Source organism: Antechinus flavipes, chromosome 1 (genome assembly GCF_016432865.1).
Source record: "Antechinus flavipes isolate AdamAnt ecotype Samford, QLD, Australia chromosome 1, AdamAnt_v2, whole genome shotgun sequence".
Taxonomy (NCBI): domain Eukaryota; kingdom Metazoa; phylum Chordata; class Mammalia; order Dasyuromorphia; family Dasyuridae; genus Antechinus; species Antechinus flavipes.
The window spans coordinates 658465537-658482996 of NC_067398.1; the positions used below are offsets into that span (position 1 = coordinate 658465537).

At 40.8% G+C, this 17460-nt stretch overlaps 1 protein-coding gene across 2 annotated transcripts in view; it reads right to left on the reverse strand.

The window, feature by feature from the left end:
* ACSBG2 (acyl-CoA synthetase bubblegum family member 2) overlaps window positions 1-17460 on the reverse strand; it is a 61725-nt gene that overhangs the window by 20816 nt on the left and 23449 nt on the right. For both annotated transcript variants that reach the window (XM_051971775.1, XM_051971776.1), the window contains 4 exons: window positions 14041-14141; window positions 12909-13138; window positions 5947-6035; window positions 3756-3876 (listed from right to left, as the gene is read on the reverse strand). In XM_051971775.1, coding sequence (XP_051827735.1) covers window positions 3756-3876; window positions 5947-6035; window positions 12909-13138; window positions 14041-14141 — 541 coding nt within the window. The remainder of the gene's footprint in view (window positions 1-3755; window positions 3877-5946; window positions 6036-12908; window positions 13139-14040; window positions 14142-17460) is intronic.

Genomic DNA, 17460 nt, shown 5'->3' on the forward strand with positions numbered 1-17460 from the left:
CAGGGAGGTTTCTGGATTGATTGGCAGATCTTGTATTTACTTATCTAATGGTTTTCCCTGAGGGAAACTCCTTGAGGGCAGAGGTTGTTCCATTTTTTTTTTTTTTTGTCTTGGTAATAAGCCCAGCCTCGGGCAGCTAGGCTGGCATAGTGGATAGAACCTAAGCCTAGAATAGGAGGACTCTTTCCATTGAGTTCAAATATGGCCTCAGACACTTGCTAGCTGTGTGACTCTGAGAAAAATCCTGTTTGGCTCAGTTTGCTCATCTGTCAAATGACCTGGAGAAGGAAATGGCTTGGTATCTCTGCCAAGAAAACCCAAAGTGGGCTCACAGAGAGTCAAACAGGACAAAACAACAGCTAAGTCAGTGTGCCTGCTCAGTAAGCACTTGCTAAATTGAAAATGCTTTCCTCACAGACAAGACAGAAGGATGTGGCTTTAAAAAGAACAGTTAGAGGGATTCAGAACTAGGTGAGGGACCAAACCCAGAGGGTGGTCACTAATAGCTCCAGGCCAAAGTAGAAGAACCACACTAACAGAACTCTCAAGGGATCCATCTTTGACAACATTTCAACAACATTTATCCATTAATTTTGATTATATTAAATTAAAGAGGGTTTGCACAAATAAAAGCAATGTAGCCAAGATTGGAAGGGAAGCAGAAAGCTGAGAAAAAATTTTTACATCCAGGGTTTCTGATAAAGGCCTTTTTTCTAAAATATTTAGAGAACTGACTCAACCTTAGAAGAGTACAAGCCATTCACCAAATTGATAAATGGTCAAAGGATATGAATGGACAATTTTCAGATAAAAAAATTAAAGCCATTTCTAGTCATATTAAAAAATGTTCTAAAGTATTATTGATTAGAGAAATGTAAATTATGATAATTTTGAGGTCTGACTTCACAACTCTCATATTGGCTAAGATGACAAGAAAAGATAATGATGAACATTGGAGGGGATGTGGGAAAACTGGGACATTAGTGCATTGTTGGTGGAACTGTGAAGTGACACAAGCATTCTGGAGAGCAATTTGGAACTATGCCCAAAGGGCTATCAAACTGTACATACTCTTTGATCCAGTATTCTCACTTCTGGGTCTGTATCCCAAAGAACTCTATAAAAGAGGGAAAAGGACCCACATGTGCAAAAATGTTTGTAGCAGTCCTTTTTGTGCTGGAAGAGAACTGGAAACTTAATGGAAGCCCATCAATGGGAGAATGGCTGAATAAATTATGATACATGAATGTTAATAGAATACTATTGTTTTATAAGAAATGATGAGATTTATTTCAGAAAAGCCTGGAGAGACTTTTACAAACTGATGCTAAGTGAAGTGAGTAGAACCAAGAGAACATTATATACAGCAACAAAAAGATTATGTGATGATCAAGTGTGGTAGACTTGGCTCTTTTCAACAATGGGGTGATTCAAGGCAATTCCAATAGACTTGTGATGGAAAAAGCCATTTGTATCTAGAGAGATGTCTATGGAGACTAAATGTGGATCAAAGGATAGTATTTCTATCTTTCTTGGTGTTTTCTGGTTAGTTGGTTTTTTTTTTCTTCTTGTGATTTTTTTCCCCTTTTGATCTGATATTTATTGCACAGATGACGAATATGGAAATATATGTAGAAGAACTGCACATGTTTAGCCTCTATCAGATTGTTGGCTGTCTTAGAAGGGGAGAAAGGAGAGGAGAAGGAGAAAAATTTAGAACACAAGATTTTGCAAAGATGAATGTTGAAAATTATCTTTGCATGTATTTGGAAAAATAAAATACTATTAAAATAAAAAACAACATCATCATCACATAAGGGGAAACAGAGACATTTATACATAAATATAGGAAGCTGGGTGAGATTACTAACATTTCGGGTGAACAAGACCCAAAATGAGACAGGCTAGATACAATGGCCCAAACCCAATAAAGGCAAATTTAGAGATAATCAGTACAGAAAATGGAGGAGGTGGGTAGGACAAGAGGTTATGGCAGAAAGATAAGGAGGTGATCACAGACCACCACCTCAAAATGACTCAGGCATGAAACATGAAGCCAAGACCTGTGACTTCCCTTGGTCCTGAGAGGTATGATCTCGGATAAAGAGAAGGACCATTCAGCACCTCACTAACCTCAAAAACAGGCCTGTCCTCTGCCTGATGAGACAAGATTCATACAGAGGATGAGATGAGGATGGTAAAAGACCTAGAAAACAGCTCACTACTTTGGAATACTGGGTTAATGGAAATGATGCTATCTGGCCTAGAAAAGTTAAAGTTAAAGGAATGATTGCTGTTTTCAAGTACCTGTCATGGGGACACGAGGGCCTGGATGCATTCCACTGGGCCCTATAGGGAGAACTTGATGGAAGGAAAAGCTCCCTGACAAAAGTGGAGTTTTAAGCAGAGGCTGGATGATCCCTGGCTGCTAAGGTTGCAGAATCTTGTTCAAGTTTAAGTGGGGAGCTGCATGGAGCACCAGCCCAGGGGCAGGAGGACCCAAATTCAAATCTAGCCCTGGACACTGGCTGTGTGACTCTGGACAAGTTACTTGACCCTGCCTACCCCCAAAACCCAAACCAAATCAAGTCTAGGGTGGGCTGGATGGGCTGGGGTCCCTCCCAGCTCTAAGACTCTAGAATTCTACAACAGGACGACCCACACAGCACCCACAAAATCTCACATAAGCTGTACCAAGCAGGGGCAAAGCATCCAGGGCACTGCAATACCTATCCTGTCTCACACCTGGGGGCCAAGGAGGGGAGCACATTTTAGCAGGCAAATGCAGCGGATAAGAATAGAGAGCAAAGTGCCAGTCACAGCATGAGAACTAGGAAGAAACCTGGACAGGGGCTTCATTTGGTATCTTAAGCCCTTGGCCACCTGACCCTGGCCTTCCAGTTCAGCTTTGTTACAAGCATCTCTCCCCCTTCACGCACTTCATCCAACCTGGTCGACTCTGCCATCCTGATGTCTTTGCCAAGGTTGTACCCTTGCCCGGGAGCTCTCCCCCTTCCCCATCTATGCCCCTTAGGTGCCCCAGCTTCCTTCCAAAGTCAGGGCAACTATTACACTCCTAGCTCATAAGGTCTTTCCACCCCCCTATCCCAACTACTAGTATTTCTCCCTTTTTGGGAGAAATTTACTCTGTCTCGTATTTACTCTGCACATACTGTGCATGTGTATGTGTTCATGCTGTTTTGCTGTGTAATGTAAGGTCCTCAGAGGTAGGGACTGTTTTATTTTTCTCTGTGGGTGTTCTCAGTGACTAGCATTTAGTAGGTGCTTAATAAATGCACATTGGCTGACTGATGTCGTAGAGAGGATTCTTGTTCTGTCCTGTTCTCTCAAGCTGTGCCCCCAGCTCTGAGGTCCATGATGTTATGCAAAGTGGTAGCAAGGACATCGGTGGATGCTCTGCTGCTTAATAGTTCCATCCTGTGTTAATCACAAGCTCTCTCTGGCTCGGTCTTTCCCTCTATACAATGGGGATAGTAATACTCAGTCACCTCCCTTTGAAGTTGCTATCAGGTTAATTGTAAGGAACTAGAAAAATAGAGAATGATGACTAACGACTCCTACAAATGGAAAATGCCTTCGGGTCATACTGAGCAAAAACCGCCATCCAACCCAGAGTTCTTGTCACTATCCCCCTAGAACTCCGCTCCCACTGGGAGAGTCCAGGATCTCCAAGGGGACCTAAGGGTCCCTGGGCAAGGTCGATGTCATCAGAAGCAAGGCCAGCCTCTGGTTACCTGGAGAATCTTCTGTAACTGTGTTTCATTCTCCAGCACCAAGATGTTGGTCTGAGAGTGGTTAAGGACGTACTCACAAGCTTCAGGAGAATTAGTGGTATAAATGCCAACAGCCAATCCCCTGTGGGAGAGACAAAGAAAGGACCTTAGTGTGGGGAAGGCCTGGTACCTGCCCACTCTTCCCAGGCATCCTGATGGCAGCTTAGTTGTCGTAAAATTATACTATCTTCACTTAACCCCAATTGCCTCAGGAAAAACAACAACAACAACAAAAATACTATCTTGAATTTGAGTTACTTCACCCCCAAAGGAGGAAATCTTAGTTGTATGAGAAGAGGCACTACCTATTAATTGTATTAAAACTTGCCCAACTAAAAGGGGGAAAGAAAGAGAAATCCTGGTGGACAAAAGACAGAAACAAACTATGAATTCTCCACCTCCCCCCCAATACAGATACTCAAGGACTACTTGTATTCAAATCCTCTCATTATCTAAGGAACTTTGGGCAAGCCATTCATTTTCTCTGAGTCTCAGTTTCTCCATCTGTAAAGTACATTAGATGGTCTTTGGGCTTTATATCTATGAACTTATAAAGCTATAATTTTAAAAATATTCAAATTTACTCAGAGAATTCAAAGTCAGAACAGTTTGAGACATCATCCAATCCATTCATAAAATTGGCAAAGATGGAAAGATGCAGTGTTGGCAAGGCTGTGGGAAAACAGGCATGGTGGGTAATCCACAGCTAGAGGAGCTCTAAATTGTTCCAACTGTTCTAGAATTTCACATTGTTTTTCAGATTAAAAACAAGATTGTTCCTATCTTTTGACCCAATGAATCCACAATTAATGAGCTCCGTGGAGGTTACTGGCAATTGATAATAGTCAAATTGATACTGTTACCCAGTGATTAGAGAAATGCTAAACAAGTCCTGGTGTATAAATGGAAGGTGCTAACTCTACTATAAGGAACAAATATGAAAAATTCAAAGAAATGTACAAAGACTTACATTAAACAATTGTCAAAAAAAAAAAAACACCCAAACCACACACACAATGACAACTATATAAAATTTATATCAAAGAAAAAAGCAACAAAGTAGAGATAAAAAAATTAGACAGTAGAGATACTAATTAAAACAGAAGCACCCAATTTTCTTTTAACAAATAATAAACAACCTTTTGTTTTGCAAAGTACTTACTACCTGCAAAAGTATTCAAAGCAATTTAATATATAATAACATATATGCTTATGTATGTGTTTATTTAATGATGAACAAGTTATGGTCTAGCTACTCATGGAATCTGGTTGGAGAGCAATCTGTTAAGAACACACAAAAAATAATCATGCTTTGTGGGGCCAATATTTTAACTGCTAGGAAGAGAACCTGAAAGTTTTAATTTCATATCTCTCTTTTTTTTCTCCTAAAAAAACCATCTATTCAAAGATTTTTCACAGCCATATTATTTATAACTATAAAAAAATGCAAATTACCTCAATGTCTGGCAACAGAAAAATGGTGAAATAGGCATGATACATTAATATAATAGAATATCATAACATAAAGATGGAAAGAATGCAAGTGAAAAAAAAGTCAGAAGAATGAAGTCCATATTACCTATGGCCACATGAGAGGCAAAGAGAACTGAATGGGGAAAAAAAATTCTGATGGACTTCAAAGGGAATGACTCCACAAATTTTTACATGTTGAAATTAAGTATAATTCAATAACAAGCACTTCATAGTCACTTTTTTAAAGTGAGCAAAATGATTAAAAATCACCTTCAGGCCGGGTTAAGGCAGGAATCGTGGACTCTAGAACCTTTCTGCAAGGGCAAGGGAACAAAAGAAGGGTGAAGAGGAAGGAAGCTGAAGGACATGGGGCCCATTCCCCATCACTCAAGTCATTCTGAAAGGCCTCTTAGTTTCCTTATGAGTTCTTCCTTTCTCAAAGGAAGAGGACTAAGGCATCTTTTCAAAAGGGCTTTCCAGGAGTTCATGAAGCAGAGGAAGACCAGGGGGCCAGGGTTAGACTGCCAAATAACCTTCAAATACCGCCTTGTCCAATACCGTAATTAGAGGGGCCTCACACTTGGAAGCAGGTCACTGCTGTTTAGAAAAGGCAAACACCAAGCACTAGGTCTTGCCTGAAGACCGTGTCTCCACAACTTTTGCCCAGAAGGTACCTTACCCAGCAAAAATAGCGCCAATGTCAGCGATGAGCCACTCTGCCGCATTAAATCCCAGGATCCCCACGCCATGGAAGCGCTCAAGGCCAAGCTGGAGAAACACAAACACAGGGATTCTTAAATACAGCCTACAGACTGCAAAGCAGATGTTTCTTTTCAGAAATCACACCCAAGAGCTCTCCAGACACTGCTACCACTGTCTAGCCCTGCACACGCTCCATTTAGGGAGCCTGAACCTAGCAATCACCTGGTCACTCTCCTAAGTAGGAAGTACCTACAGAGTCCAAGGGGAGAGAAAGATAGGGGGCTTAAAGTTTGGTAAATGCTAATAATGCTTGCCATCCCCAAATCCTGCCTTTACCATTTTCAGATCAGAGTTCTCCAACTGCTTAATTATGACAGTAAGGAAATCTCAAGGAGCATTTCTGTGGAGCTTTGAAGTTTATAAACTGCATTCTTTCTTGTCCATGAAGGTTTTTGTTGTTCAGTCATTTCTTCATGTCTGACCTATTTAGGGTTTGCCATTTCCTTATCCACCTCATTGATAGATGAGAAAACTGAGGCAAATAAGTTGAAGTGACTGGCCTAAGGTCATGCAGTTATTAAGAGTCTAAGATCACATTTGAACTCAGTCTTTGAACTCCAATTCTTCAATCTGAAGAATGCTCAAGACCAGCACTCTATCCACTGAATTGCCTAACTGTCTGTCAAGGATTACTGTCCTAACCACACCCCAGCTGATAAATGATCAAAAGACATGACCTAAGCCCAAGGATTATAAATTCATGCATTTCCTCTGACCTGACCACAGCAGGATCCCAAAGGAGATAAAAGAAAAAGGAAGGGGACCCATAAGTGCTGAAGCGTCTATAGCAGCTCTCTTCTCAGGATGGAGAGATAGGGTCAGGAGACGCCCATCAACTGGGGAATGGCTGATTGGGTTGTAATGTGATTATGATAGAATGAATATTATTGTTCTGTGGGAAATGTTGAGCACGATATTCTCAGGAAAAAACCTGAAAAGTCCTCCTTGAACCCAAGCTAAGTGAAATGTACTGTATACAAAGTAATGGCAATGTTGGGAGATGATCAGCTGTGAATGATTTTGCTATTCTCAGGAACATAATAATAATCCAAGAATATTCTGAAGGACTTGGGATGAAAAATCCTATCCATACCCAGAGAGGGAACTAATTGTGTCTGAATACGAACTGAAATATATTCTCTCTTTGCACGTGTGTGTGTGTCTCTGTTTATCTGCTCTTCTTCTCCCTTCTTTCCTCCCCCCTTTCTCTCTTGAAGAATTTTTTTTGGGGGGGTTAGGTGGGCAACCTATGCTTTCTTTCACAACATGACTTTTATGGAAATGTTTTACATAACTTCAAATGTGTGCTTAATGGGGACTTCCAGGAGTGGCAATAAGGCAAAGAATCTTGAACTCAAAAATTTTAAAAACAAATGTTAAAAAATTGTTTTAAATGTAACTGGGGGGAAATATTAAATAAGTAAATAGAATTGCCTTGAATTAAAAAATGATTACTGTCCTCTTCTTATAAATGAGGAAACTAAGAGCAAGCAAGTACCTTATATAAAGATATATAGAGCTATTAAGGTTCCAAATATCACGGGAATCTTTTCCTCTCTGCCCACAATCTTCCTGCCAGTTCTCTCTTCCCCTTTTCCTTGCTCACTATATGATGACTACCAAACCTGGCACACACTAAACATTGAATCAATGCTTTTTCACTCATTCATTCAAGTAGCAGTGCTGGGTTTTGTGACTCGAGGTTCAGGGCTTTTCTATATACTCTACTTCTTTTAAACATTTAGCTTTCAGACATGAAAGACTTTAGCAGAAAAACGATCCTTTTTATCAAACAGTCATTGATTCCCAAAAGCTAATTAAGAATCCTACTCCCCGCAACTCCATCCAAATTCCCCATTCCAGAACCCCAGACTCCTGGATTGGGAGGGCTTGAAAGTGATCCTTAAAAAGCTTCTCATCCAGATCCCCAATTTGCCCTAGCTAAAGCTCATTGAGGTTCACTACCCTTCCAAAGCCTACACAGGTAGGTAGGAATGTCCCTTTGAAATAGATTTACAAATGAATTCTACCAAACATTTAAAGAACAATTGATTTCAATACCATGTAAACTATTTGGAAAAATAGGCAAAGGAATCCTCCCAAATTCCTTCTAAAACACAAACATGGTGCTGACACCTAAACCAGGAAAAGCCAAAACAAAGAAAATTACAGACCAATCTCCTTAATGAGCATTGATACAAAAATTTTAAATAAAATACCAGCAGATGTGGTTCTCTTCAACAATGAATTGATTCAGACCAGTTCCAATTGTTCAGTAATGAAGAGAGCCAATGAAGAGAGGGAGAGGATTGTGGGAACTGAGTGTGAACTACACCATAACATTTTCACTCTTTCTGTTGTAGTTTGCTTACATTTTTGTTTTCCTTCTCAGGTTTTTTTTTTCTTTCTAGATCCAATTTTTCTTGTGCAGCAAGATAACTGTATGGATATGTGTATATATATTGGATTTAACATATATTTTAACATGTATTGGAATACCTGCCATCTAGGGGAACTAGGGGAAGAGGAAAATTTGGAATAGAAGGTTTTGTAGGGGTCAGTGTTGAAAAATTACCCATGCACATGTTTTATAAATAAAAAGCTATTATAATAAAAAAAAATAAAAACATAATAGTGTAGCCATGGAGTCATGATAAAATGAAATTGTGAAAACAAACAAACAAACAAGTAAATAAAATATCAGCAAAGAGTTTGCTGATTTAGCAGCAGATTAATATACTGTGACCAAGTGGGATTCATGCCAGGAATTCAGGACTGGTTCAATATAAGGAAAACTATTGGCATAATTGACCATATCAATAACAAAACTAATAGAAATCATATGATGATTTCAATAAATGCAGAAAAAGCTTTTGGCAAAGTACAGCACCCATATTAAAAACACCAGAGACCATAGGAATAAATGCAGTTTTGTTAAGCAGCATCTATCTACAGCAGCAAGCATTACTTGTAATGGGGAGAAAATAGTTGTATCTCCCTCCAGTAAGATCAGGGATGAAACAAAGATATCCATTATCACCAGATTTATTCAATATTGTACTAGAAATGTTGGCTATAACAATAAGAAAAAAAAAGAAATGAAAGGAATTAGTAGGCAATGAGAAGATAAAAGTATTACTCTCTGCAGATGATATGATGATATATTTTGAGAATTCTAGATAATCACCCCAAAACCTACTTGAAACAATTAACAGCTTTAGCAATGCTGCAGGATATAAAATAACCCCACATAAATCATCAGCCTTTCTATATGTTATTAACAAAACCCAGTGGCAAAAAATAGAAAGAAAAATTCCATTTAAAATAACTGTAGACTAACTAAAATATCTGGAGTCTACAAGACAAACGCAGGAACTATATGAACACAATCACAAAACATTTTTCACACAAAGTCAGATCTAAACAATTGGAAAAATATTAATTGATCATGAGTAGGCAAAGCTAATATAAAATTAAAATGACAATTCTATATCTAAATTAGTCTAGTTGTTCACCAAACTCCCAAAAAATATTTTATAAAGCTAGAATAATAAAATTCATCTGGAAGAACAAAATTTTGATCAAGAATATAAGGGGAATTAATGGGAAAAAAATGCAAAGGATGATGGCCTAGCAATACCAGATGGAAAACTTATTATAAAGCACAGCCATCAAAACCATATAGTACTATTAAGAAACAGAGTGGTGGATCAGTGAAATAGATTAGATACACATGACACAAGAATCAATGAGTATCATAATATAATATTTGATAAACCTTCAAACTCCCAAGGTCTGGGATAAAAACTCACTATTTCACAAAAATTGCTGGGAAAACTGGAAAATAATGTCAGAAACTTGGCATAGACCAACAGACCAAGAAAAGATCAAAATGGGTCCATGATTTAGGCATAAGAGGTGATACTAAAAGCAAAGTAGGAAAACAAAGGGAAAAAGGAGGAATTTGTGGCCAAAGAAGAACTAAAAAACATTATGAAAAGCAAAGTGGACAACTTTTATTACATTCAATTGAAAAAATTAGAAGGGAAAAAGAAAGCTAAAGAAAAAAATTTTTACAGCCAGTATTTCTGATAAAGGCCTTATTTCTAAAATATATAAAGAACTGTGCCAAATTTATTAGAATACAAGTCATTCCCCAATTAATAAATAATTAAAGGATATAAATAGACAATTTTCAGATGAATAAGGTCATATGAAAAAATGCTCCAAATCACTATTGATTAGAGAAATGCAAATTAAAACAACACTGATTATCACCTCACACTTCTAATTGGCTAAGTGGCAGGAAAAAGATAATGATAAATGTTGAAGAGGTTGTGGGAAAACAAGTACTCTGATGTATTGTTGGTGGAATTGTGAATTGATTCAACCACTCTGAAGAACAATTTAGAGCTATATCTAAAGGGCTATAAAATTGCAATACTCTTTGACCCAGCAGTGACATTACTGGATCTGTATCCCAAAGAAATCAAAAAAGAGGGAAAAGGACCCACATGTGCAAAAATGTTTGTAGCAGTTCTTTTTGTGGCCCAAAGAATTGCAAAATGAATAGATGCCCCAATAATGGGAAATTGCTGAATAAGATATGGTATATATCTTGTTCTATAAAAATGATGAGCAAGCTGATTTTAGAAAGACCTAGGAAAATTTACATGAATTAATGCTGAGAGAAACAAAAGCAAAATCGGAAAACATTGTACACAGCAATAACAAATTTGTGCAATGATCAACTATGATGGAATTGCTTCTTTTCAGCGGTTCAATAATCCAAGGCAATCTCAATAAACTTTGGATGGAAAATGCCATCCAAATAAAGAGAGAACTATAAAGACCGAATGTAAGTCAACACATGCTATGTTCACTTTTTTCCTTTTCTTTTTTTTTTCCTTTCTGTGAGTTTTCCCTTCTGTTCCAATTTTTCTTTCCCAACATGATTCATGAGGAAATTTTTTTTTTTTTTTAAAGATTGTACCTATATAAACAACAACAAAAAAAATGTTGTTTCTACATGTAACTGGGGAAAATAATTTTTTTTTTAAAGAAATGTCCCTTCCAAAACTGTAGCCCTGACACACCAGACACAAAGTTTTTAGCAAGGGGCCTGACTAGGGCAGAAGACAACAGACTTAATACAAGGACTCTGACCTCCTCACTTTACAGGTAGGACACCAAGCCCAGGGAGAAGCAGTAGCTTGTAAAAGCATTCCTAGCAGAATCAGAACTTGGGCCCTGGTCCCCCAACACGTACCAGGGCACTTTCCCAGGACAGTGTGGCTGCCTCATTTCTGTGCATCTCCAGGCAGATACCCCTTTGGCAGGAGGAGAAGGAAGCAGAACTGGACCACTTAATTTTCAGGCCAGAACTTGTCCAAACCTGGGCCCTCCTGCTGCCTCTTGTGTTTTGGGGGTTGGAAAGAGGGCACACAGAAAGGGGGGAGGGCAGAAAGGGTGGTGGACGTGCAAGCAGGCTCCCAGGACCCTGCAAAGTCAGCGGCCCCGGCTTTCTACTGGTAAGAAGCAGAGAGTTATCCTTCTTTGCTCCAAGGGAAACCCTGCTTTGTGTTTCATGTGTTTTGGAAACCTGGGTTTTCAAACACAGGGGGACAGGGGACTAAGGTAAATAGGTGTTTGACAAAGGCATCCTTGGCAGATTCTGTGGTCTGAAAAACAGAATGGAAAAATCCCCTCTGGCTGGCCCTGGAGACCTAAGGGCAGTGCCCGGAGGCAGTGAGGAAGACCTGGGTGTGAAATCTACCTTGGCATTAGCTAGTCCAGCTCACTTCAGGCCTTCGCCCCCTTGGCTAGGAGGGCTGGGCTAGCTAGTTCACAGGACTGTCTGAGGCGCTCCTGCAGGAAGCTGTGTGATGCAGGCCTGTGGCACACCACCTGGCTCTGACCTTTCCTGTCACCACCTCCCTCCCCTGATGGGCCATGAGTCCAGAAGAACTTGAGGGGCAGGCGAGGCCTCTGTCTGATGCACATTTCTGACCATTACTAACCGTGTGACCTGAGCAAGCAGACTACCTATTTAGCCTCTGTCAGACTTTACAGGCTCAGCTGTAAACTGGAACACCAGTGCCTGGGCTGCCCGCCTCATCCCATCATGGTAGAAGTATTCTCAGAGCATCTCTGAGACCCTAGAACCATGGCAGACAGTGTGAAGTGGCCTCTAGATCTGTGGGAGGTCTTTAAAACCTCCTAGGACTCCCAGAGGCAGCACCTAAGCTAGGTGATCTTGAACCCTTGATTTCCCTGTTTCTAAAATGGAGTTACCCACCTTGGAGGGTCACTGCTTTGTAAGCAAAGTCTACACGAGCTGTCCTTAGGGACCTTCTGGCCTGCTGCCCAACCCTGATGTCACAAGCACTGCATTGGGAGGACAAGTCCAGTTTTGTGAAATGCAATTTGTTCCTTTAAAGAGCCCCGCAGGGAACATTTCTCATGACATGGCATTATTCCTCATCTTATTGGTTTTCCTTATTAAAACCACCATTTCATTTCTCTCCAGTACCGGCACTCCTTCCATGGATGCAAGTTCTAACCTTTGCCCCTGCTTCAACTTCTGTCTTCCAGCATTTCTGAGCCTACCAACCCCGCCTCTGCAGCACTCACGGCCGGGAGCCTGGGGACTCCAGCGGGATCTTGTCCAGGAGCCGGACACGCAGCCCATCTCTGTGCCCACAAGGATGACAGCATATTAAGACTTTGGGGTTCATTTCTTTAACATGAAGCAAGTAACGTCGTGAGTTACGGCAGCGCAGGCTTTCCAAGCTGGGAGGGCGCTGGGCAGCCGTGGTCACCCCTGCTGGACCCGGGTCCTTCACTCCCTCAGCCCAGTTAGGAAGAACACTGGCTTACCTTGAGAAAAGACTTGGCAGCCTTCCAGCACTCGTAGTAATACTCTGTGTAAGACAACAAGTGCCAGCGGTCTTTCTTCTTCGTTCCAAGAGCCATGTACTGGCCATATCTGACAACCGCTTCCCTCACGAACTGATGGATGGTCATCGGAGTTTCACTCCCAAAGCCAAACTTCTCTATCCTTAGTTGGACTTCTCCATCCCGCCGCACAGTCCAGAGAGCATGACCATCTAAGGAGGTTAATCGAAGGGATTTGTTGGGAGCCACTGCCCGCGGAGCCACAGGGTCCCCAAAGGGAAGGGGCTGCAAAGGGCCGCCGGCCCGATCTGTGGGCCACAAGGGCCTGAAGGATCTCGGGCTGCTGCAAAGGGAGCTCATCAAACTGAGGTTTTCTACAGGAACTTGGGGAAGGGAAAAGTGTGGGGCAGGAACTAAATACGGATGTGGTCTTGGGCCAATAGTGTCAAAAACACAAAGGCCCAGAATGAGCTCAGGGGAGCAACAGGTGCTCTGGATATCAACCAGAAACTCTTTGATAGGAGGCCTTTCTAAGTGAGAGGACCAGCCTTCTACTTGGTTGGTATTTATTATGTAGCTTTTGTCTTCCCTTACCCCCTAGTCCTCTTAGAACACAAGGTCCCTGAGGGCAGGAAAAGTGGGACTTTTTTTTTTGGGGGGGGGGTTGTTAGTCCTTCTTTGTACCCTCAACAGTTAGAGTGTCTAGAATAGAGTAGATATTTAATCAATGACGAAAGAGAGATGGAGCATTCAGAATAATAATGGCCTCTGATCTAGATAAATCATATCTGAGTTGTGACTCAGTCACGACCCCATTTGGGGTTTTCTTGGCAAAGATTATAGAGTAGTTTGCCATTTCCTTCTCAATTCATGTGGAATAAAGAAGGAAGGAAATAGAAAAAGAGATGAGAAAACAGAGCCAGGGTCACACAGCTAGTTAAGTGTCTGAGGCCACATTCAAACCATAATCAGGATTAGGAATAATAGATGTTCAAGCATTCCAAATTTCAGCAAGGACCTTGAAATCTCCCTCATTTCCTGGGAGCCTCAAACTAACAAATCTGGAGCCTCAAACTCCCTTCTTATTGTAGCCCTGCTCTGCCCATCTCCTTACCTTCCCCCATTTTGGGTGGATGAGTTTCTGCCTGAGGTTCCTTTTCTTGGGTATTTTCAGTTTTACCCTTTTCTGGAACATGGAGACTGTTTGTCCCAGAGCTGAAAAATAAAGATTGAATGTGAGGACTAGGGCCCCACAGCAGCTATTCCAAACCTTTGCTTCTTCCCCACAAACCTTCCACAGCATACTTCAGCACAGAAATGGAGGTCACTGGATGAGAGTACCCCTTCTTTCCTTCTCCAAAATTTTCTTCTGTTTACCAAGACCAATTCCTCTAGAGATGTGTCCGATCTCTTTCCCTCCCATCTTCTCCATTGGATTTTTTCCCCCATCCTCTACACCTACAATATTCATGCTCTCTAAACTTCCATCTCTACACTAGCTACTTCCCTGCTATCTCCAAACACATCTGTGTCTCCCTCAAAACCTTTACTTGGTCCTACCATCACCTGAGCTATCATCCTGTAACTCACCTCCCCTTTTGGATAAACTTGAAGAGAAAGCCTGCTACACAGGAGCTGCTTCCTCTCCTCCCACTCTTTTCTAAACTATTTGATTTCCAATCTTTACTATTAACAAACTGCTCCCCAAAGTGACTGAAGGTCTCCTAATGGCCAACTTAAATGTGAAAAGCCCTGCTCAATCTTCATCCTCTGGACTCTGCTAACAACCTTTTCCTTTGGACTATTCCCTTCAGTCAGCTACTATAACCCTGCTCTCCCTCATCTCTCCTATTATTGTGACAGCTCATTCTCCATTTGCTTTCTTGGTTCTTCATTCCCATTACTGAGGGTGGCCACCAAAACTCTCTTTTGGGCCCCCTTTATTTCTTTTCTAGACTCTCACCTGGAGATTTCATCAACTCCCCTAGGTTCAATGATCACCTCTATGCTGATGTAGGATCCTAGCTGTCTAAGCAGTTCTCATCTCCCACTGGAGTGCCAGGTCGTTATCTTGACCCAGAGGTCTCCTCAGGCTCTCCAACTCAACATGCCCAAAACATGCCAGTCTCCCCTGTAACTCCCAAGCTCACAGCTCCGGGGCCCACCTGGTCCTTCACTCCCACATGCAAGTTGCCAATTCTTGTCCTTTGCACATTCGTCACTAGCCCTGGGTCAAACTCCCTGCTGTGCTCAGCAGACCTCCAGGGTCCTCCCTGGTTCCTGTCTCCTATTTCTCCCACACAGGTGCTGAATGATTCCCCCTCTCCACACTGGGAGCTCCCTATTATCTGGAAAATTAAACTCGTCCGTGGGGCTTTTCAATCTCTTTCCCATCCAGCCCCTCCTCATCTTTCCCCTTTCTCCCTCTCTGCTCTCCTGCCTGCACTCTAATCCAGCTACACCATTTGAAATTCTCCACTTCCCACTGCCCACTTTACATGTGGGGAATCCCAACCTGGCGGGAATCTCTGCCTCTCTGTTTTTTTGGCTTTCTCCTCTGCAGGAAAGGCCTGTCTTCGGCCTCTCAATGGCTAGTGCCCTTCCCTCTAGACTGCCTTTCATTGACTATGCATTTGGTATTTCCTAGTTCTTTACATGTTACTATAAAATGAGTTCCTCAAGAGCAAAAGCTATTTTTAGCTTTTCTTTTTATTCCCAGCACTTCACAGACTACCTGGCCCACAGGAGGTATTTAATAAATGTTTGTTGATCAATTAAAGAACAGTCCAAACTTTCCTCACCTCCTGTCTCCTCCTGTTCCCTGCAGAGAGATGCTAGTTTTCTCCAAGTCTAAGATCAAACTGGGTGCAAGTGAAGCCATAAACTATTTAGTATTTTTTAGTTCATCCCAATAGTGTGTGACAGCTTCGAAGTTGGGAAATCCCAAATTTAAACCCTAACTATGGAACTATATAATTATGGGCAATAATTCTCTTGGGTTTCCTCATATAGACAATGGGGACTATGATATTTGTGATTTCTATCTCAGAGATAAGGTTCTTGTGAGGATCAAATGAAACAATATTAAAGCACTCTGCAAAGCTTTATTAATCATGAAGCACCTACTGTTAATCACTGAGGACCTATACTGCATGTAGGACAATATGTTAAGACATTTGGGGCATTAAATTAGCTAGTAAGGATTGAAGAGATCACTCATCCTTCATCCTAGAGGCACAATGGAAAGAACAATGGACCCAGGAGTAACAAGCATGGGTTCAAGGCCCAAGTCTTCTAGGAAGGTACTACATGCCCAAGGGTAGGAGACATGACATCTCAATCTTAATTTCTTGATCTATATAACAGGGTTAAGGATCTATGTTTATACTATCTACTTTACAGAATGAGGAAAGCGTTTTGTAAACCTGAAAGGAATTTTAAAAATTTATTTTACACATAGGGTTAACAGGGTTAGACTACAATCTGACTCCCACTTCTGCTTATTTCACGTTATTTCTCTCTACTAACTCTTATCCCAGGCAAACATTGCAAAAACAAAAAAAAAAAAAAAAAGTGCAATTAAAATTAGAAAAGAAATAGTTTACTAGGAAAAAAATCCTTGCAGAAAGTGTCCATGACGGAGAAAAACTTTTATCCCCTGATAAAGGCCTCATATCAAAAATATTGAAGGAACTGATTCAAATTCATAAGTATTACAGCCATTTTTCAAAAGATAAATGGTCAATAAACACTAACAAGTGGTTTTGAAAGGAAGTTCAAGCAAACAAGCATGTGAAAAAGTATTCCAAATCACAAAGAATCAGAGAAATAGACAAAAACATTTCTTGGGTTCCACCTCATATTCATCAAATTGCAAAGACTGCCCCCCCCCCCAAAAAAAAAAAAAAAAGAAAATGATGCAATGTTGAATTGATGCAGATGTTTTGGAAAGGCGCTTGGAACTATACTTATAGTCACTAAAGTATACATATTCTTTGGTCCAATGATACCACTACCAGGCCTATGCCCCAAAAGGGATCAAAGAAAAGTGACCTCTAGGTACCTATTTATAGCAATACAGATCTTTTTTTTTTTTTTTTTTTTTTTTTTTTTTTTTTGGCTGAAGCAGTTGGGATTAAGTGACACAGTCAGAACTTGTTAAGTGCCTGAGCTCAGATTTGAACTCAGGTCCTCCTGACTTCAGGGCTCTATACACTGCACCACCTAGCTGCCCCAATATAGATATTTCTTATGTCCAAAAGGGTGCCCATCAGTGGGGAAATGGCTGAGCAAACTACAGCATCTGAACATAGCAGAACATTATTCTGTCATAACACACGATAAGAGTTGACTTCAGAGAAACTTGGGAAGAGTTACATGAAGGGATACAGAGTGAATTAAGCAGAGTCTGGAGAACAATTTATATAACAATTGCCTTGTAAAGACCTAAGAATTTTGTCCAATACAAAGAGCAACTCTGCAGAGAACAGTTACAGAAGCAGCACGCCATGGAAGCATCCTGAGAGAGAGAGGG